The sequence below is a fragment of the Pseudophryne corroboree genome, chromosome 1, assembly GCF_028390025.1.
Source record: "Pseudophryne corroboree isolate aPseCor3 chromosome 1, aPseCor3.hap2, whole genome shotgun sequence".
Taxonomy (NCBI): Eukaryota; Metazoa; Chordata; class Amphibia; order Anura; family Myobatrachidae; genus Pseudophryne; species Pseudophryne corroboree.
The window spans coordinates 1,125,640,922-1,125,662,388 of NC_086444.1; the positions used below are offsets into that span (position 1 = coordinate 1,125,640,922).

At 46.8% G+C, this 21,467-nt stretch overlaps 1 protein-coding gene across 1 annotated transcript in view; it reads left to right on the plus strand.

Annotated features, from left to right (window-relative positions):
• The window catches only part of LOC134927969 (uncharacterized), a 113,093-nt gene that overhangs the window by 24,303 nt on the left and 67,323 nt on the right, over positions 1 to 21,467 (plus strand). Inside the window, exon 2 of the mRNA XM_063923130.1 lies at positions 12,631 to 12,736. Coding sequence (XP_063779200.1) covers positions 12,727 to 12,736 — 10 coding nt within the window. The 5' untranslated portion in view covers positions 12,631 to 12,726. The remainder of the gene's footprint in view (positions 1 to 12,630; positions 12,737 to 21,467) is intronic.

Below are 21,467 nucleotides of genomic sequence, written 5' to 3' on the forward strand. Positions count from 1 at the left end.
AGACTGCGGATGGTAGCCCGACGACAAGCTGACAGAAATCTGGAGATCGGAACAAAATGCCCTCCAGAATTTGGCCACAAACTGGGATCCGCGGTCAGAGACCACATCAAGTGGCAACCCGTGGAGACGCACAACATGCAGCATAAATAATTCAGACAGGCGTCTGGCCGATGGCAGCCCAACCAGTGGAACGAAGTGCGCCATCTTCGAAAACCTGTCAACGACAACCCAGATGGCTGTCATCCCCGAGGATTTGGGCAAGTCCACCACAAAATCCATTGAAATGTGGGTCCATGGCTTAGATGGGATAGAGAGTGGATGTAGTGGGCCAACAGGAACCCCTCTAGGAGTCTTATTTCGGGCACAGATGTCACATGCCCGAACCCACTGATCCACATCCTTAGCCACCGAGGGCCACCACACCGCCCTAGATAGCAACTCCCGAGTTCTGGCAATACCCGGGTGACCTGCAGACTTCTTGGCATGGAATTCCAGGAACACTCGCTGTCTTAACCTAGGAGGCACAAACAAAAGACCTACCGGAAGGTCTGGAGGAGCCTGCTCCTGTGCTCTAAGGACTAATGATAAGAGGTCCTGGGTAATGCCCACTTTAATACATGATGGGGAAACAATGGGCAACGGCTCCTCGGTGGTCTCCTGGATTGGAGCAAAACTCCGCGAGAGCGCATCAGCCTTGATGTTTTTTGACCCAGGGCGATATGTTATCAAAAAATTAAAGCGAGCAAAAAACAAAGCCCATCGTGCCTGCCTGGCATTGAGACGCTTCGCTGACTCTAAATATGCCAGATTCTTATGGTCAGTGAGAATTGAGACCACAAACTTAGCCCCCTCAAGCCAGTGTCTCCACTCCTCGAGTGCATCCTTAATAGCCAACAATTCCCGGTTACCCACGTCATAATTCATCTCGGCAGGCGAAAATTTACGGGAAAAGTAAGCACAGGGATGAAGGCGATTATCTGACACTCCCATCTGAGAAAGCACTGCCCCAATACCCATCTCAGAGGCATCCACCTCCACCACAAAAGGACGCTCTGGATCTGGGTGTCGCAGCACCTTGGCCGAAACAAATGCCCTTTTGAGACAGGCAAAAGCCGCTTTAGCCTCACAAGACCAGTGAGCAACATCCGCCCCTTTCTTAGTGAGTGCCACCAAGGGCGCCACTATAGACGAAAATCCAGCGATAAATCGTCTATAAAAATTCGCAAAGCCCAGGAAACGCTGAAGCGCCTTCAAACTAGTGGGCTGCACCCAATCCAGGACTGCCTGTACCTTGGAACCCTCCATTTGGAAACCTTCTGGGGAGATAATATATCCTAGAAATGCGATTTGCTGAACTTCAAATTCGCACTTCTCCAGCTTCGCCCCAAGCCGGTGGTCTCTGAGTTTCTGGAGGACTAAGCGTACATGCTTCCGATGTTCCTCCAGGGAATGGGAGAAGATTAGGATGTCATCTAAGTATACAACTAAGAATCTATCCAAATATTCCCTGAGCACATCATTCATGAAATCCTGGAAGACTGCCGGGGCATTACAGAGCCCAAAAGGCATCACCAAATATTCATAATGCCCCGAGTGGGTATTAAAGGCAGTCTTCCATTCATCCCCCTCTCTTATTCGGATTAGATTGTACGCACCGCGTAGGTCAATCTTAGAAAAAATGGTGGCAGTACGAAGCTGGTCAAACAAGACCGAAATGAGAGGCAGTGGGTATGAGTTTTTAATCGTGATACGGTTCAATTCCCTGAAGTCGATGCAGGGTCGCAACGAACCGTCCTTTTTACCCACGAAGAAGAACCCCGACCCAACTGGAGACTGTGAAGGTCTGATAAATCCCTTAGCCAAGTTCTCCTGAATGTACTCTGCCATAGCCTGAGTCTCAGGACGTGACAGGGAGTACAACCTGCTCTTGGGAAGCTTAGCATTTGGCAACAAATCAATGGCACAGTCATAGGAGCGATGGGGAGGTAGTACCTCTGCAACTTTTTTGGAGAACACGTCCGCAAAATCTGCATAACACCCTGGCAATCCTGGCAAACTTAGCTGCGAGTACCTGACTGGAAGGCTCAAGCAACTCCTGAAACAATCAGTACTCCAACTAAGAATCTCCCCAGAGACCCAGTCAAATTGAGGATTGTGGGCCCTTAACCAGGGTAACCCCAACACCAATGGGGCAAAAGTACAGACAGTCACATAAAAGGACAATTTTTCAGAGTGTGTGGCTCCAATAAACAAAGAAATCTGGCTAGTGCAAGAGGTAATTTTACCTTGGGATAATGGTTCCCCGTTTAACCCACAAATCTCAATTTCCGATGCCAAGGGTACTAAGGGAACAGAGTGTTTCAGGGCGAATTGGCGGTCCATAAAAACCCTGTCGGCCCCACTGTCCACAAAGGCCTCAGTCTTGACAGTTTGACCGAGGATCTTCAAGGTCACCGGAATGATAAAAGTCTTCTTGGGAAATTCTGACTTCTGGCCTGACAGGATATTTCCCATCACCCTCAGGCCCTGAAGTTTTCCGGCTTTTCTGGGCATGATACTACCACATGACCTTTATTCCCACAGTACAAACACAACCCCTGCTGTCTCCTCCGCATCTTCTCACGCGAGGAGAGGCGGGTAGCCCCAATCTGCATAGGCTCCTCGGAAAATTCCTCAGAGTCTGAGGTTCCCTTGGGAAGGAAGGAAATCTCAGTCTCCCTTTCAAGCCTACGCTCTCTCAGCCGTCTATCCACCCGGATGGATAACTGCATGAGCTGATCCAAGCTATCAGGCAAGGGATGTTGTACCAGTTGGTCCTTTATCTGGTTAGAAAGACCTCTTCGGTACTGGTGTCTCAGGGCTGGGTCATTCCACTGGGTATCATGGGCCAACCTCCGAAACTCCGTACAGTAAACCTCAACTGGCCTTCGCCCTTGCTTAAGGATCGAAATCTGAGCCTCGGCTGAGGCCGTCTTGTCAGGGTCATCATACAACATGCCCAGTGCCGTAAAAAAAGCATCAACACTTTTAAGCGACGGACAGTCAGGCTGCAACCCATATGCCCAGACCTGTGGGTCTCCTTGTAGCAAGGAAATCACTATGCCCACCCGCTGAATCTCCGACCCAGAAGACTGAGGCCTAAGCCGGAAGTATAGCTTGCAGCTCTCCTTGAAACAAAAGAACTGCGAGCGATCTCCAGAAAAACGATCCGGGAGATTTACTTTCGGCTCCTTAACCCCTGCAGGTGCTGCTGCTGCGGGAGCTCCGCCAGCAGCCTGGGAGGTGTGCATTTTAATGGACAAATCATTACATTTTTGAGTCAGGACCTGCACCTGATCAACCACCTGTTGCAACGTATTTTGAGGGGTATGCTCCATATTCCCACAAAATTTCAACAGGAGTATTGGGCTGCTGAATATGTTATGCACACCAGTGCCTGCAGGAAAGTACTGGTGTCAGGACTGTTATGCACTCCAGTGCCTGCAGGAATGTACTGGTGTTTGAACTGTTATGCAAAACAAATGGACTCACAGACAGACTAGGGAATATGGCATAACGTACACAGAAGGTGGTAGGGTAACAAAATACACACAACGTGAACAGAGAAGCCCAGAGGCTAAGGAACTGGGTATCTCCCTTGTATTAGAACTGCTCAGATGTGAAAAGCAAGATGTTGTGTTTTAATACATAGAAAACCCGAAATGCTGTTGCTAAGGGCAACAGCAAAACCCTAAAGGGTTACCAACGGGTGTGGCAGTAAACTCCTTGGTCAGAGATGGAATGATCGACACAAGGAGATTCTCCACAATCCTAATTCTCACTTGCAGTGCACAGGTTCGGTTTACTGCCACTAAACTGACCCCTGACACCTAGCACAGTGAGACAGGATTAGACAGGCAAGTCTTAGAATACAGCCGCAAACTTGCTAAGTTCACAGAGTAGTAACCGAACCCCAGCAAGCTAAACGACTGACTCCAGTCTTACTGCTAGGTCTGGATTGGCAGAGTGAAATACCAAATCCCCAGGCCTATTTGCAGTAAGCAACAAACAAATACAAAGCTACACAGTACTGGCTAACTTTCAGAAACTGACTAACCAACAAAGATTCAGCAGTATCTGCTTACCCTGAAAAGAGGCCTTATAAAGCAGGTGCTGTCCACGCCCCACTCAGACCTCACAGACTGTGAGCACAAAAACCAGCACCGGATCCCCTGCCATGCACAGAGCCTATAACCACTGCACAGCAAAAGACCCGAACCGGAGTATCAGCTGCGCTCAGGTTACTCCGCTAGCACTTGTCTCCCGGTTGCCATGACGACGTGGCAGCACAGGGCAGGAGACCCTAACAGCAGGCTTGTGTTCAGCTTGTGTATCCGCACCGCAAGGCAATATCATCCAAAGTTAGTTTGCCCTTAGTTGGGGGGCAATGTCATCTAAAGGTAGTTTACACTTACCTGAAAAAGGGATTCCCACATCAGGACATAAGCCCTTGTTTGCATACAGTATCTCGCTCTATGGCTTCTTTTTGTGCCCCTCCAGGCTAAATAGCATTCTGAGAGTCTACAGCGGAATCACATTGGCACATACTCTACGTTTCTGTTGCAGCCAGATAGCTCTGCCCAATCACACGCCAGCAAACACATTTTATTCACAATTCTTCCCCTTTGTAACTAAACTTTGTTATCTAAACATGTTCTCATTAGGCGTGTCCCATAATTCTAAGCGAGCCTTGGAAGGGTTCAGACATTCACAATTTGAGACTGATGTTTCTTATGAAAGTATTTGTTTTATGTCTTAAATTCTCGCACATTGGGGGTCATTCCGAGTTGTTCGCTCGTTGGCGATTTTCGCAACGGATCGATTAAGGCAAAAATGCGCATGGTTCGCAGTGCGCATGCGGTTAGTATTTTAACACAAAACTTAGTAGATTTACTCACGCCCGAACGAAGATTTTTCCTCGTTGAAGTGATCGTAGTGTGATTGACAGGAAGTGGGTGTTTCTGGGTGGAAACTGGCCATTTTCTGGGAGTGTGCGGAAAAACGCAGGCGTGCCAGGGAAAAACGCGGGAGTGTCTGGAGTTACTCAGAAACTGCAAAGAAATTTCTTTTCGCTATTCTGCGAATCTTTCGTTCGCAATTCTGCTAAGCTAAGATACACTCCCAGAGGGCGGCGGCTTAACGTGTGCAATGCTGCTAAAAGCAGCTAGCGAGCGAACAACTCGGTATCACCCCCATTATTTGTTATTCCACAGTAATTATTGTTTCAGTGTTTTTCTTACAGCACGCTTTATTCTGTTATAACTGCAGAGGTTTGTGTTTGTATTGTAGAAGCAATCCTGGATACATTACAATAGATTGCTCAATCCACTGCTTAGGTTGTGTGCAAATATTGGTGTAATGATTAGTAAGAGTCTGTCGCCTACAGTAATTCCACCACTGGTGCTGTTGTGGCAGTAAGATGCAAAGCTGCTGCAGCTGCTATCACTAATATGCTAACATTTAGTAAAGAAGAATTTATGTACCAATGTGACCATTGTGTAAATTATATTGCAGAGCAACGTTATAGTATTGTACAGAATATACACTGAATAACTGGCCTTGTGTCTAACTCGTTTGCCATCTTGTGCAGAAGCAGCCTTCTGTGCTTACTGAGGTTTCCCAGTACCAGGGATAATGCACAATCACTTTAGCAAAGGCAACCGGAAACATGCAAAAACATCTTTTCTCTTACGTCCTAGTGGATACTGGGGTCTTGTACTTTAGTACCATGGGGTACAGATCGGGTCCACTGGAGCCTGGCACTTTAAAACTTTTAGTGTGTGTGTGTGCTGGCTCCTCCCCTCTATGCACCTCCTACCAGACTCGGTATAGAAATGCACTTCTCTGCAGCTCCAGAGATTTTTCTTTTAAGTTTCTTATTTTCAGGTAACTCTGCTTGGCTTAGAGGGGGGACTGAACCAACCTCCTGAGGGTTAATGGTTCGTAATCCCAGCTGAAAGGACACTGAGCTCCTGAGATGATGATCACTCATCGTCCGTTTGTGTGACCACACCAGCAGTTAGCCGCCACCCTCTAACAGATGCCGAAGACCAGGTGCGGTGAGTGTTACACCGGGGTCCAGGTTAGCAGGTCCCCGGTGCAGTGTTGGCAGCAAGTCACGCGGCGGTCACGGGATCAGAGCTGCGGTGCCCGCCGCAGACATAAGTGGCTCAGGGTTATTTCCCTACAGTGCTCACTGTTGTTAAGGCTTTGACTGTTCATGACTAAAATGCAGTGTTTTATACTTGTGGCCAGTATAATATTGTGAGGGACCGCGCGCCATTACAAGGGGCGGGTCTTCCCGGAGCGGGATCAGCGACGGGAAGGCGCCATTTCCTGCTGCTGCGGACATCAAAGGCTGCATGCACGCTGCTCCTCCAGGACCCATGCTGTTACAGGCTGTATACACTGGTTCCAGGGGGTCATAGACAGGGGGGAGCTCGCCAGCGGTTGTGCCACTGCACTACTAGTACATACACATTGTTTCACACTTGAAACAGGTCCGCTCCTCTGTGTCACTCCACAGGGCTGTCTGGGGTCTGTGTGGGGTATTGGGCAAAGGGCTGCACTGTAGTTTCCTGTATGCTGTCTCAAGACTTGGTTATGTGTGCTGCTTGTAATTCTACCCCGTCTTCTGCGGGGTCTCTCATGTGTGAGCAATGTTCATTGTCTCCTCAAAGACCCAGCTCACAGACACCTGACTGGTTGGATAGCTTTAAGAGCATGATTCACAATGTAATTTCTGAACTAGCTGCTGCTAAAGGAGAGAGACAGGTGTTAAAACATTCAATTGATTGTGTGGCAAACGCAGCAGATTCTAAAAAGGTTTTGCAGCCCCCTCTAGGGGTTTCCCACAAACGTTCATTGCCACAGGTTCTCCAGTCTGATTCTGATCAGCCAAATGTGGATGATGATGATATGGAGGAGGACAGCTCTCTGTCCCCTGGGGTGGTGGCCCATATTTTTGCTATAAGGGAGGTCCTTCACATACCGGATCCGGAGGCGGAACCAGATGAGGCGTTATACTTTAATGTTAGACCCAAGAGTTCTGCTACCTTTCCGGTGTCAAAAGAATTAAACTCCCTGGCCAGGGAGGCTTGGTTAAATTCTGATAAAAATTTTTTACTTCCTCAGACGTTTTTATCTACCTTTCCCCTTCCAGTGGAGGATAGGAAGGTCTGGGAAAAAACCCCTGGCGGTCGATACATCTGTATCCAGACTGTCTAAGAAATTGGTACTGTCTGTTCCGGGGGCTGTATCCCTAAAAGAGCCAGCTGACCGTAAAATTGAGACAAAGCTCAAGCACATTTACACGGCAGCAGGCACAGCACAACGACTCACATTAGTTTGCGGGTGGATCTCCAGGGCTGTGGTAAAGTGGTCTGATAATGTTATTGATGGTTTAGACCAGAGGCTCTCAAACTCGGTCCTCGGGGGCACACACAGTGCATGTTTTGCAGGTCTCCTCACAGAATCGCAAGTGAAATAATTAACTCCACCTGTGGACCTTTTAAAATGTGTCAGTGAGTAATTAATACACCTGTGCACCTGCTGGGTTACCTGCAAAACATGCACTGTGTGTGCCCCCGAGGACCGAGTTTGAGAACCTCTGGTTTAGACTCTCTACCCCGAGATGAGGTAGTTACCTTGATGCAACATATACAGGATGCTGCGAATTTGATGAGCGAAGCTATAAAGGAGTTGTGTAAGATCAATGGCCGCACTACTGCTATGGCAGTCTCAGCGCGCAGATCTCTATGGTTCCGTCAATGGGTGGCGGACGCTGATTCCAAAAAGGGTGTGGAAAATCTTCCCTTTACAGGTGATGCCTTGTTTGGAGACAAATTGAATAAGTGGATCTCCCAAGCAACGGCGGGTAAGTCTACCTACCGCCGGCTGCGCCACCTGCTAGACGTTCTTACACCGGACCCTCCTTGCAGTCCTTTCATGTGGCAAGGTTCAGAGGCAGGGGCCATTGGGTCTCCACCACCTCCAGAGGATCTCGTGGTAAGTCACGTAAACCTGCTCCTGCCGTCTCCCTGGACCAAACCACCGGATCCCCGGCAGCTAAACCCTCCGCGTGACTGTTGGCCCCAGCAACAAGGCGACTTTCAGGTAGGTGCTCGCCTTCAACACTTCGCCCACGTGTGGGCGGAGTCCTGCCGGGATCCTTGGGTGAGGGACCTCATTTCCCATGGATACCGGCTGGAATTTCAAACGCTCCCTCCTCACAGGTTTTTCAAGTTGGGCTTACCAGCTTTACCCGCAGCAAAATTTACCTTGCAGGAGGCTATTCACAAACTTTTGCATCAAGGGTGGTAGTTCCTGTACCTCCTCCGTTACGCAACAGTGGGTTTTACTCCAGTCTTTTTGTCGTTCCCAAACCAAATGGTTTGGTGCGCCCCATCTTGAATCTGAAGTCTTTCAACCCATATCTGCGGGTGTTCAAATTCAAGATGGAGTCTCTGAGGATGGTGGTGTCCGCTCTGGAGGAGGGGGAGCTCCTGGTGTCTCTGGATGTCAAGGATGCTTACCTTCACATTCCTATGTGGCCCCCTCATCAGGCTTACCTCAGGTTCGCCGTATTGGAAAACCATTTCCAGATTCAGGCCTTACGCTTTGGATTATCCACAGCTCCGAGGGTCTTCACAAAGGTCATGGCGGATATGATGCTGCAATTGCGCATAATGGGAGTGAACATAGTCCCCTAATTGGACGATCTCATGATAAAGGCGGTGTCCAGGGAATGTCTGCTACACAGCATCGCTCTGACTACCCACCTACACACGTATCATGGGTGGATCCTCAATTTCAAGAAATCTCACCTGGAACCGACTCAACGTCTTAAGTTCCTGGGAATGATACTGGACATGGTATCTCAAAGAGTGTTTCTCCCAATGGACAAAGCCTTGACCATCCAGGCTATGGTCCGTTCGGTACTCTGTCCTCACAAGATGTCTATACATCTTTGCATCAAAATACTGGACGAGGCAATCCAATATGGCCAGTTCCATGCCCGGCCATTTCAACTGGATCTGCTGGACAAATGGTCGGGTTGTCACCTGCACATGCATCAGGAAGTGACCCTATCTCCAAAAGCCCGGATTTCTCTATTGTGGTGGCTTCGGATTCTTCACCTGGTAGATGGCAGATGTTTCAATATCCACTTGTGGATTCTACTGACAACGGATGCCAGCCTCCGGGGTTGGGGAGCGGTGACCCAAGGCCAGGGCCATCTTGGCCATATTCATTCCAGGGGTGGACAACTGGGAAGCAGACTTTCTAAGCAGGCACGACCTCCATCCGGGGGAATGGGGCCTACATTCCCAGGTGTTTCAACAGTTAATCCACCAGTGGGGCTGTCCGCAGATAGATCTGATGGCTTCTCGTCTCAACAAGAAGCTATGCCATTACTGTTCCAGAACAAGGAATCTGCAAGCTGTTGCATTGGACGCGCTGACGGCTCCATGGACGTACCGGTTTTTCTACCTGTTTCCTCCTCTACCGCTAATCCCAAAGGTACTAAGAAGGCTAAAAAGGGAAAGCGTTCTGGCAATTCTGATTGCCCCAGATTGGCCTCGAAGGACGTGGTACTCGGACCTCCTAGCCAGCGGCTATGTTTGACGGCTTGGAAGTTGAGAGGGAGATACTAGTAAGGAAAGGTCTTCCCTCTAGGGTTATTTCCACCATAGTCCAGGCCAGGTAGGTGGTTACATCACAGCATTATCATCATATCTGGAAAAGTATGTTTCCTAATGTGAAAGTAGAAAGGTGTCTCCTGTGGAATTCAAAATTGGTCGTTTTCTACTGTTCCTACAAGCGGGAGTGGATATGGGCCTACGTTTGGGCTCCATCAAAGTCCAGATCTTGACGTTCTCTATTTTCTTCCAGAGACAACTTGCCGTGTTACCCAAAGTACAGACTTTCCTGAAGGGTGTTCTTCATAAACAACCGCCCTTTGTTCCTCCCACGGCTCCGTGGGACCTCCAATGTGGTTCTGTCCTTCCTCCAATCGGATTGGTTTGAACCCTTACATAGGGTGGAGTTGAAATTTCTCACCTGGAAGACGGTGATGTTATTGGCACTGGCGTCTGCCAGGCATGTCTCTGAATTGGGGGCCTTATCCTGTAAGAGCTCTTATCTAATTTTTCATGAAGACAGGGCGGAACTTAAAAAAACGTCCACAATTTCTGCCTAAAGTAGTATCAGCCTTTCATTTGAATCAGCCTATTGTGGTTCCAGTGTTGTTTGACGCTTCCGTTGGTCCTGAGTCCTTGGATGTGGTCAGGACTCTGAAGCTGTATGTCAAATGGACAGCCCGTCAACGGAAATCTGACTCTCTCTTTGTCCTTTATTATGCCTCCAAGATTGTTCGGCCTGCTTCTAAGCAATCTATTGCTCGTTGGCTTCAGTTGACTATTCAACAGACGTATACTTCGGCGGCTCTGCCTTTGCCGACGTCTATTCAGGCCCACTCGACGAGGTCTGTGGGCTCTTCTTGGGCGGCTGCCCGGGGTGTCTCGGCCTTGCAGTTGCGCTGGTCTGGTTCAAACATGTTTGTTAAAATCTATTGGTTCGATACCTTGGACAAGGATGACCTTCAGTTTGGTCAGGCAGTTTTGTAGGGGTCTCAGCACTCTCCCCGTTTGGGAGCTTTGGGACTTCCCCATGGTACTAAAGTACAAGACCCCAGTATCCACTAGGACGTAAGAAAAAATATGAATTTAATACCTACCGGTAATTCCTTTTCTCCTAGTCCGTAGTGGATACTGGGCGTCTGCCTCAGTGCTTCGTTCCTGTTTACCTGTGTAAGTATTGGGTTGGACCGGTGTTGCAGTCCCATTTTCTGGTTGGGATAGCTGTGCTATCTGAGTTGGGTTGGGTTGCGATCTTCTTTTCTGGCTAGTGCCCTCCTTTTTGTTCTGGTTGTGTGTTGGCTTGTTGCCGCACCGCTGTTGTTTTGTTCTTCTCTCAGATTATGTCCGTCTACTCGGGCACAGTTTCCTAGACTGAGTCTGCTAGGAGGGGCATAGAGGGGAGGAGCCAGCACACACATACACACACTAAAAGTTTTAAAGTGCCAGGCTCCAGCGTACCCGATCTATACCCCATGGTACTAAAGTACAAGACCGGTAGGTATTAAATTCCTATTTAGTTTACAAACATACACTTTTTTTGGAAGAGATTCAGTTAGCCGTGAATTGTACTTTGCAGCATCTGCTAAAGGGGTTATTCAATAAATGCATACAATCAACTTGCGACTAACCCTGACGCAGCACTTACTGTAATGCAGATTTCTGCTTCTGAAAACACAAGCAAAAATGCAACTTGGGGATAATTGGAGGTTTATCGTGGGCCACTAATACAAATCGCTTCGGGATGTTTACCCAGGATCAGAGGCTGCATGGTGCAACCTGCAGCTAATTGAATTGGTTGTGTTTGGTATCCCAGTGATCGGGATACCAAAGGTCATGTGACCGACGCCATAATCCCGACAGCCCGCAGGAGACTGGCACCGGATCACCGACAGCTGAAATCCCGAAGGTGGGGGTTAGGCACTAGGGGAGGGGGGTTATCCGTATCTGACACTCCCAGATGGTTAGGGGAGGGGTAAAATACTTACCCTGTCCACTGTTGGGATTCTCACTGTCGGGATGCCGCGGTCAGTCATCTGACCACCGACATCCCAACCGCCACCATTCCATACCCAACCCAATTCAAGCATTTGCAGCGCTGAGAAGGGCAGCATCAGAGGCAGGATGGGGCAGAGAAGGAGGCGGATTATTCTCCTCAGTGCCAGCCTTTTGATAGCTTCAATCTGGGGAAGGCCCGCCCAGAGGTGCCGCCTGACAAAGATTGGCAGCGGTGGGTGCAGCATGTCCTGTTGTAAGTCTAATTGCTGATCATATGTGATAAACTAACCAGTTAACTTTTGGTATATCTCGTTGTCCAGAAAATAAAACACAGAGACTACCGTAGCGAAGCAGGGGTATTCAGCTAGTATGTACATATAACACAGGGATATGACTATAGGTAAGAACGGGTGGTATTCATGTGACAGACGGTCACATGACCTCCACCAACATCCCATACCAGCCAATCGCCTCCTGTCATTTTTCAAACCCAGTCTGTGACATGTAAGTTAGGAGCCGATTGGTTGGTACTTTATCCATGTGGACTTTATCTCCATCAAAGGCTTAGTAAATAGACCCCAAACCGTGGCGGCTCCAGAGGTGGGGCTGCAGAGCAGTCCAAAATCAAAGAGAGGTGCCACACAAACTGCCAGTGAGTCCTGGCCAGTGTTTGGGGTGGGCGTGGCTCCCCTACTTGAATTTTGGACCGTGCTGCAGCCCCACCTCTGAAGCCGCCACTGCTTCCAGGCTTTTGGTGATGTGCTTTAGTTTTAAAACTCTTAAATCCCAGGGTAAGCTTCCATTACTGATGTAAAAGAAAACCCCCTCACCTACAGTAACATAACATGATACTTATGCTGGGTACACACTATGACAACAGATCGGCCTCAGCAGATGATATTGGCTGATCGTACTTAGTTTACTTCCTCCCGAATACTGATTGGTTCTCCGCTTTCAGAGAAGGAAGAGCACATGGCCAGTAATAGGCTAATGTAGCCGCAGCTCCAGAATGAGAAGGAAGTGAGGAAACATTGACCTGGGGGAGTTTTTCTACATGGCATCAGGTAAGGCTCAGTCTTGTATTAATTGCCACCAGTGTGACACAGGTTGAAAATAACTGCCACTAGTGGGTTACTGTTACCAGTGTTGTACAGGATTGTAATATTTTGATTGTTTTTTTAAGGGTGAGTGCCAGCATATAGTGTAGCTAAATTTGGTAGAGCTACTGTAGACCACCCATAGTGGTGTTTCTGGTGAGGTTGGATTAGTTAGTATATAAAGTGTTATAGTATATGCTGGCACTATCTAAATGTTGATGATATTGATTAGCCCTCAGTGCATTGTTCTGCCACTAAAAAACTAGAATGTAACACTATGATAGCACTGTAGCCCCAAAATGTCACATAAACCCCTAGCGGCCACTGCAAGAGGAAGATCCATCTGGTTCCCCTTCGGAGAAGCAATCTTCCCTGATCATCTCCTCTATTAAGGACATGTGATCAATGACTATGTGCTTCATAGATTTTAGGGACTGACCAGCTTGGGTAGAATTCCTAGCAACAGGTTGTTCATCTGTGCCAGAGAGGATGGCTGCATGTACTGATGATCTGTGCATTGCCATCCTCTCTTTAAATTGCCATTCTGTTTTGCCTACATAAACTTGCCACATGGGCAAATCATGGCATTTACAATGTAATAGCTGATACAAATTAATCTATGGCAAATTTTAAAGACATGGCCAGAATAAGGATGCTTGCATTTGTGTCCTGTCAGCATATAACTGCAGGTTACCCATCTTGTACATTTAATAGAACTTGCCTTAGGGGCACCCAAGAAGGTTGCTGGCTTGCATATACCAAAAATGGTGATATCAGTACCACAAAGTCCCTAATGGTTTTATCTTGTGAATAACAAGGCATGATTGTTTTTTATCATTCGAAGGAGGTCTTTGATGCAATTATTGGCTAAAAGCTTTTAATTGCTTTATGGGTTTAATTGCAGGCAGTGTTCCATCTGGTGGGCCATACTGTATGATTTGGTTTTGGTAGTTTATCTCTTTTTAGTTAGCAAAGTTTTCTCCCTAGGTTTACAGTAGTACCCTCTTTGTGATATTAATGTAAGGAAATTGGGTCATAACCATGCGCTATAAAACGTAGTAATCTAGTAATCATCTCATCCAACTGTTTATCACACAGCAGCAAGTGAGTTAGAATACAGAAAAAGGTGAGTTTTATAATACACAAACAGGAACACAAATATTTGCAATCCCATTCAGTGGCGGATCCAGGGGGGGGGGCACTCGGGCCCGTGCCCCCCCTGTCATTTGTGGCCTCCGTCCCCCCCAGCGACGGCGCCGCACAGAGAGATGACGGGCGCCCGCTGAGATTGTGTTACCAGCGGGCGCCCGTCTCCCTGCACAGCGCCCCCGCTTGTGTCACTGAGACATGCTGCCGCTCAGTCCGGCGGCAGTGTGTCTCAGCTGTCAGGAGAGGAGAACGCCTGCCAGCGTGGCTGTGTCTGGCGTGGCGGCGTATAGCGGACTTCGTTCAAACCAGCCGCCGGTTCGTGAGCCATTCAGAGCTCGCGGACCGGCAGCCAATCAGTAGCCGCCGGTCCGCGAGCTCTGATTGGCTCACGAACCGGCGGCTGGTTTGAACGAAGTCCGCTATACGCCGCCGCGCCAGACACAGCCGCGCTGGCAGGTGATCTCCTCTCCTGACTCACCCGTCCCACACTGCCAGAGCCCGGAGGAGGAGGAGCTGCAGCAGCGGTAAGCAGCTGCAGCACTGGCTGCTGTGGGGGCAATTGTATACCTGGCACTGTGGGGGCAATTGGCTGGCACTGTGGGGCATTTGTATACCTGGCACTGTGGGGGCAATTGTTTACCTGGCACTGTGGGGGCATTTGTATACCTGTCAGGTATACAATTGCCCCCACAGTGTCAGATCCACAATTGCCCCCACAGTGTCAGGTATTACCTGACACTGTGGGGGCAAATGTGGATCTGACACTGTGGGGGCAATTGTGGATCTGGCACTGTGGGGGCATTGTATACCTGGCACTGTGGGGGCATTTGTGGATCTGGCACTGTGGAGGCATTTGTAGATCTGGCACTGTGGGGGCATTTGTATACCTGGCACTGTGGGGGCATTTGTGGATCTGGCACTGTGGGGGCATTTGTATACCTGGCACTGTGGGGGCATTTGTATACCTGGCACTGTGGGCTCAATTGTGGATCTGGCACTGTGGGGGCAATTGTGGATCTGGCACTGCACTATTGGGGGCATATGTCTATGTTTCACGTCCCATTTTAATTGGCCACACCCATTTTTTTGGCGCGCGCGCGCCGTGGGGCACAGTACCTCTATGGGGCACTCTCTGTCTGATTGGTCGCCGCTTAGCCCGCCGGGAGTGCACACAGACGCTCTCATTCCAGTGAATGGGGCGTGTGCGTGTCACGGACATGTGCGCACCCCAGACGCGGTGATAGGCCCAGGCACAGACAGAACTCCATCTGTAATGGTGGCTAAACTACAAGCAGACAAACTACTGGGGGCATTACCACTGGGAGGCTAAACTAAAGGTCGGGGGGCTAAACTACTGGGGTCATAACTGCAGGGGCATTACCACTGGGGGCATAACTACTAGGGCGCTAAATTACTGGGGACATTAATACAGGCAAAATTACTACTGGGGGCAATACGGGCATTGCATAAGGGGCACCACTACTATGGGGTCTATATAAGGGGCACTACCAGTACAGTGGACATTGCATAATGAGCGCTACAACTGTGGGCATTGTATAAGAAGCGCCACCTCAAATGCACCGAAGCCGCACGCAAATGTACTTGCCCCTTCCATGGTGCCCCCCCCCCCCCCTATCATTTTCTTCTGGATCCGCCCCTGATCCCATTAACATCTGATACAATGTTTGGGCTAGTGCAGTGCAATGGATGTAATGCATTTGTTTTGAAAAAGGAATTGTGGAGACTCAGCTGCTGTCCAATCTGAGCAATTTTATCTGCTGAAGGAGGAGATAGCTAAACTGCATGCTGAGATTTGTAGGATGTCTGTGTCTTTGTGGCCTCCACTGCCTCAGAGAGCCACCAGAAGACATTCTGCCTGGACTACTGTGGGCTCTCAAGGCCAGAGATTTCCAGAGGGACACAGACACCTCCCACAAGCTGTGACACTGCAAAACTCATATGCTACTCTTGCAGGGCTGGAAGATACAACAAATAAAGGCACTACAGAACAGGAGGATTTGGGGACATCTACTAACTATAGGAACAGGATAAGGAACAGGAAAATTGCATCTCCAAAAAGGACTGCACTTCTCTTGGGAGATTCCATTATTAGAGGAATACATCTGGGAAATGCAAATAAAGTAGAGAAACAAGTAAGGTGCTTACCTGGAGCCACAGCTCCAAGAGATAAAAAGCGCATGCTAAGAATTGGGAAGGCAGCAAGAAAAGATGGGGAGGTGGATGTCATTGTCCACCTAGGGACAAATGACCTGGCTAATGCTGAACTCATGGCCATAAAAGATGAATTTAGGAAGTTAGGGACTGCTCTGAAGCAGGTGGCAACCACTGTAACTTTTTCAGAAGTATTGCCAGTACACAGAGGGGAAGACAGAACTCATCGCATCAGAAACTTAAATGTTTTGGCTAAGGACATGGGGGGGTCATTCTTAGTTGATCGTAGCTGTGCTAAATTTAGCACAGCTACGATCATTCACACTGACATGCGGGGGGACGTCCAGCACAGGGCTAGTCCGCCCCGCATGTCAGTGCTGACCCCCCTCCCTGCAGAAGTGCAAAGGCATCGCACAGCAGTGATGCCTTTGCACTTTAAGAGTAGCTCCTGACCAGTGCAGTTTTAGCATGCTGGCCAGGAGCTACTTGTCGCTCCCCGGCCCGCAGCGGCTGCGTGTGATGTCATGCAGCTGCCGCGGCCCCCCCCCAATGGTCCAGCCATGCCTGCATTGGCTGGACCGTGCCCCCTAAACGGCAGCTTAATGCCGCCGTCCAGCCCCCACCCGCCCAGCGACCACCTCTGCCTCAGAGGTGATCGCTAGATAACGACGGCTGGCATGCACCGGCGCATGCGCAGTTCCAACCCGATCGCTGCACTGCGAGAAACTGCAGCGAGCAATCGGGTCGGAATGACCCCCATGGTGCAATGAGGAGAGATTTGGATTTATAGGCCATAGTCACACCATCTTGCAAGATAGGAGCTTATACAAAAGTGACGGCTAGCACCCATCTTCAAGGGGAACGAGAATACTAACTGAACAGTTTGGAAGTTTCATCAAGAACTATTTAAACTAACAGAGGGGGGCTGTGAACCAAATAGGAATACCGCAATCTGCTCCCCCAACACAGAGGTATTGTTTCTGCAGGCAAAGGGAATAAAAGCATATCCACAGCAACAGAAGATAATTCGGATCAAAACCAAATAAACATAGGCAGAGAGAAGAACATAGCTAGGAAAAGGAAAAGCACAAACAAAACTCTAAAAGCTATGTGTGCAAATGCTAGGAGCTTAGGAAATAAAATCCCAGAACTAACTGCAATAATGGCAAGGGATGATCTAGATATTGTGGCAATTACAGAGTCATTGTGCAATGAAAGTCATGACTGGGACATAGTTATACCGGGATATACTTTATTTAGGAAGGACAGAATGGGAAAAATCGGAGGAGGGGTAGCAATGTATGTAAAAAAAAAAGCATAAATACTACCTTAATACAAAGTACTGAAGAAAAAACTGAGGCCCTTTCATAGAAACAGGGGAGAAGTCGATTATTCATATTGGCATGATATGCAGGCCACCAGGACAGGAAGAAGAACTGGACAAGAACCTATTGCAGGACATAACTAAAATGGCATTAAAAAGAGAGGTAATAATCAATTAATCATGGGAGACTTTAAGCTTCCTGATGTAAACTGGGATGTGTCTGTTGCTAGTTCCACTAGGTGTAGAGACATTTTAAATTCCCTTCAGGGAGCATCCCTCCACCAATTGGTGAGGGAGTCCACTTGGAAAGACGCAATATTAGACTTAATACTTACAAATGGAGATGGAATATCGGATGTAAAAGTGGGTGAAAACCTGGGATCCAGTGATCATCAAGCAGTACGGTTCAGCATAAAGACAGAGACTGTCTCATCCCATACAAAAACAAAGGTGCTGGATTTTAGGAAGGCTGATTTTGTAGGGATGGGAAAATGTGTAAGCAATTCTTTGGCAGAGTGGAGGAATTTGGAAGCAGTGCAGGAGAGGTGGGAAAAATTCAAAAGTGCAATATTAAAGGCAACAGACCTTTGTATCAAAAGTGTTAGGAAAAACACAAGGAAAAGGAAGCCAATGTGGTTTGCGAAAGAAGTAGCAAATATTGTGAAAGAAAAAAAGATGGCTTTTAGGAAATATTAGAGATGAGCGGATTCGGTTTTATTCGGATTTACTCGGTTCTCAAAACGGCATCTGATTGGCTATCCAAAACACATGACATCCGTGAGCCAATAAGATGCCATTTTGAGAACCGAGTAAATCCGAGTAAAACCGAATCCGCTCATCTCTAGGAAATATAAGCAGACAAAATATTGAAGACAAAGAGATATATCTTGTTAGACAGAAGGAGACTAAGGGGTAAATTTACTAAGATGGGAGTTCTATTTAAGATGGGATGTTGCCTATAGCAACCAATCAGATTCCAGGTATTATCTTCTAGAAGGTGCTAGATAAATGAGAAGTAGAATCTGATTGGTTGCTATGGGCAACATCCCATCTTAAATAGAACTCCCATCTTAGTAAATTTACCCCTAAGAAGGTAATCAGATGTGCAAAGGCACAAGCTTAGGAGAAAATGGCCCAGTCAGTGGGTAAAGGAGGCAAAACTTTTTTTTAGGTATATAAGCGAAAGGAGAAAAACAAAAGGCGGAATTATAAAACTAAAGACAGAGACTGGGAGTCTTGTTGAGGGAGACAATATAATAGCAGATCATCTTAATAATTATTTTTGCTCAGTACTCACTACTGAAAGAGAGAGGAAGGGGCCACAGTTAAGTTGCAGGGATATTCAAGAAAATGAAACAAGTACATTTACAGAGGAGAAGGTCCTAACAGAACTCTCAAAGCTGAAAGTGGACAAATATATGGGGCCAGATGGGATACATCCAAGGATACTAAAAGAACTTAAAGAGGTGCTGGTAGCACCATTGACAGAATTATTCAACCATTAATTTGCTACAGAAGTAATTCCAGAGGACTGGAAAAGAGCGAACGTAGTCCCACTGCACAAAAGTGGAAGCAAGGAAGAGGCAAACAACTACAGACCAGTGAGTCTTACATCAGTAGTAGGGAAATTGATGGAAACACTCTTAAAAGAAAGAGCTGTAGATTATCTAAAATCCAGCAATTTACAGGATCCCAAACAGCATGGATTCACTGGGAGGAGATCATGTCATACAAATCTTATTGACTTTTTTTTACTGTGTTTTGCAAAAATGTCTCATGGCGCTAATAGTGAATAGGTTAATTTAAAAATCAAACCTTAATGGAAAGAATTTAAATATATTCAGCTGCCGAGTGTCAATTATGCTTGTGTGAGCATATTTCATTCACAGACGGCTTGTCTGGGCACTCTGGAACCAATTGCTATTTGTATACTGGTCTGCTGAGACCAATGCATGACTGGCCAAGTGGTGATTAATAGGTCCAATACTTGTTCTCTCTTCACCTTTTAAGGGATGTTTTGAGGATTTTCCAGGTCTATAACTTTAGAGAACAAGGATATCTCTTCCATACACTGCGGTATTGCAGTGAGGTGTCATTCATCATTCCTATTTCAGATTAGGAAAACGATTTGATTCACCTCCATTCAGATTTATTTAAAGAGCCGGCATTAGAAATAGGATTATAATGTGTTATGTTTATTAATACATGTAAAGTGGCATGAAGTTTTGTGTATATATATATACATTTTTAATGATGAACTTTTATATGGTGATTTTTATATTATACTGTATAGTATATACTGATCAACGTGATCGTTTATTAAATAAAATATTATGTGTACATGTGACTTCACTTTATTTTAAAGCCTGATAGATAAAATTAGCGCAGAGTTGTTTACCAGTATTTTTTGACTGTGTGACTAAAGTGATGGATAAAGGTGGAGCCGTGGCTATAGCTTATCTAGACTTTAGTAAGGCTTTTGACACTGTTCCACATCGCAGACTGCTAAATGAACTTGGAAGCTTGAGATTGGATACTAGGATTATTGAATGGATAAGATCTTGGTTGCAGGTTAGAAAACAGAGAGTTGTGGTAAATGGAGTGCATTCACAGGAGGGAAATGTTACCAGTGGAGCTCCCTAGGGATCTGTACTTGGACCAGTGCTTTTTAATATCTTTATTGGTGACATTGCAAATGGCATTAAAGGGAAAGTATGTAACAGGGTAGACACACTAGGTGGGGTAAAACAAATGACTGAGGATCTAGGTAGACTAGAGGAATGGTCAAGAGTGTGGCATTTACAGTTTAATGCCCAAAAATGCACAATCATGCACTTGGGTCCCAATAATCCAAAGGCTAAATATAGTATTAATGGCCTTATACTGGAAACTACTGAGGAGGAAAGGGATCTAGGAGTCACTATTTTAGGTGACTTAAAGGCAGGTAAGCAATGTAACAAAGCAATGAGGAAGGCTAGTCAGATGCTTGGCTGCATTGGGAGAGGAATCAGCAGCAGAAAGAAGTAATAATGCCACTGTATAGGTCTTTGGTACGGCCTCATCTAGAATACTGTGTTAAATTCTGAAGGCCATATCTTCAAAAGGATATTAATACATTAGAGACTGTACAAAGAAGGGCAACTAAAATGGTGCATGGCCTACATCACAAAACATACCCAGAAAGACTAAAAAAATCTCAGTATGTATAGTTTGGAGCAGAGAAGGGAAAGGGGGGACATGATAGAAACTTTCAACTATATCAAGGGTTTTAACAAAGTCCAGGAGGGAAACATTCTCCATATGAAGAGAAGCAATAGGACACAAGGACATGCACTGAGACTGGAGGGAGGGTGGTTCAGGGGAAATATGAGGAAAAATTACTTCTCAGAAAGGGTAGTGTACAAGTGTAATAGCCTCCCATCAGACAGTAGCGCGATTTAAACATGCATGGGATAGACATAAGGATATCCTTACAAAGAAATAAGGATCAAATAAGTTTTGAGATAAAAATATGGTTAAAAAAAGGGCAGACTAGATGGGCCAAGTGGTTCTTATCTGCCGTCAAATTATGTGTCTATGTTTCTATCTATCTCGTTGCTACTTATCCTACACACACTTAGTAATTTGGAATATGGCAATCCCTTCTGTAACAGCTTGGGGTAAAAGCTGGTGACAATAAGATATTACAATCTGTGAGTTTGCAAAGACATTGTCGTCTAGCTTATTGTTATTAACCTTAATCGTAACATCAAGAAAGTCTATGGATTCCTGCATTGTGCATCTCAAGAACTGATTTCAGATGCTTCTCACAGCGCATGTAATATTTGATGTGTTCTGCAATGCTTGCTTTTGAAAAGAAAATGTCTACCTCAAACATAAGGACATTGCCGTACGATGGGGCAACATTGGACCCCATCGCACAGCCTTATGTCTGCAGGAAGAAATGTCCATTAAAATAAAAATAATTCCTTTTGAGGACAAGATGTTATACAGGTTGAGTATCCCATATCCAAATATTCCGAAATACGGAATATTCCGAAATACGGACGTTTT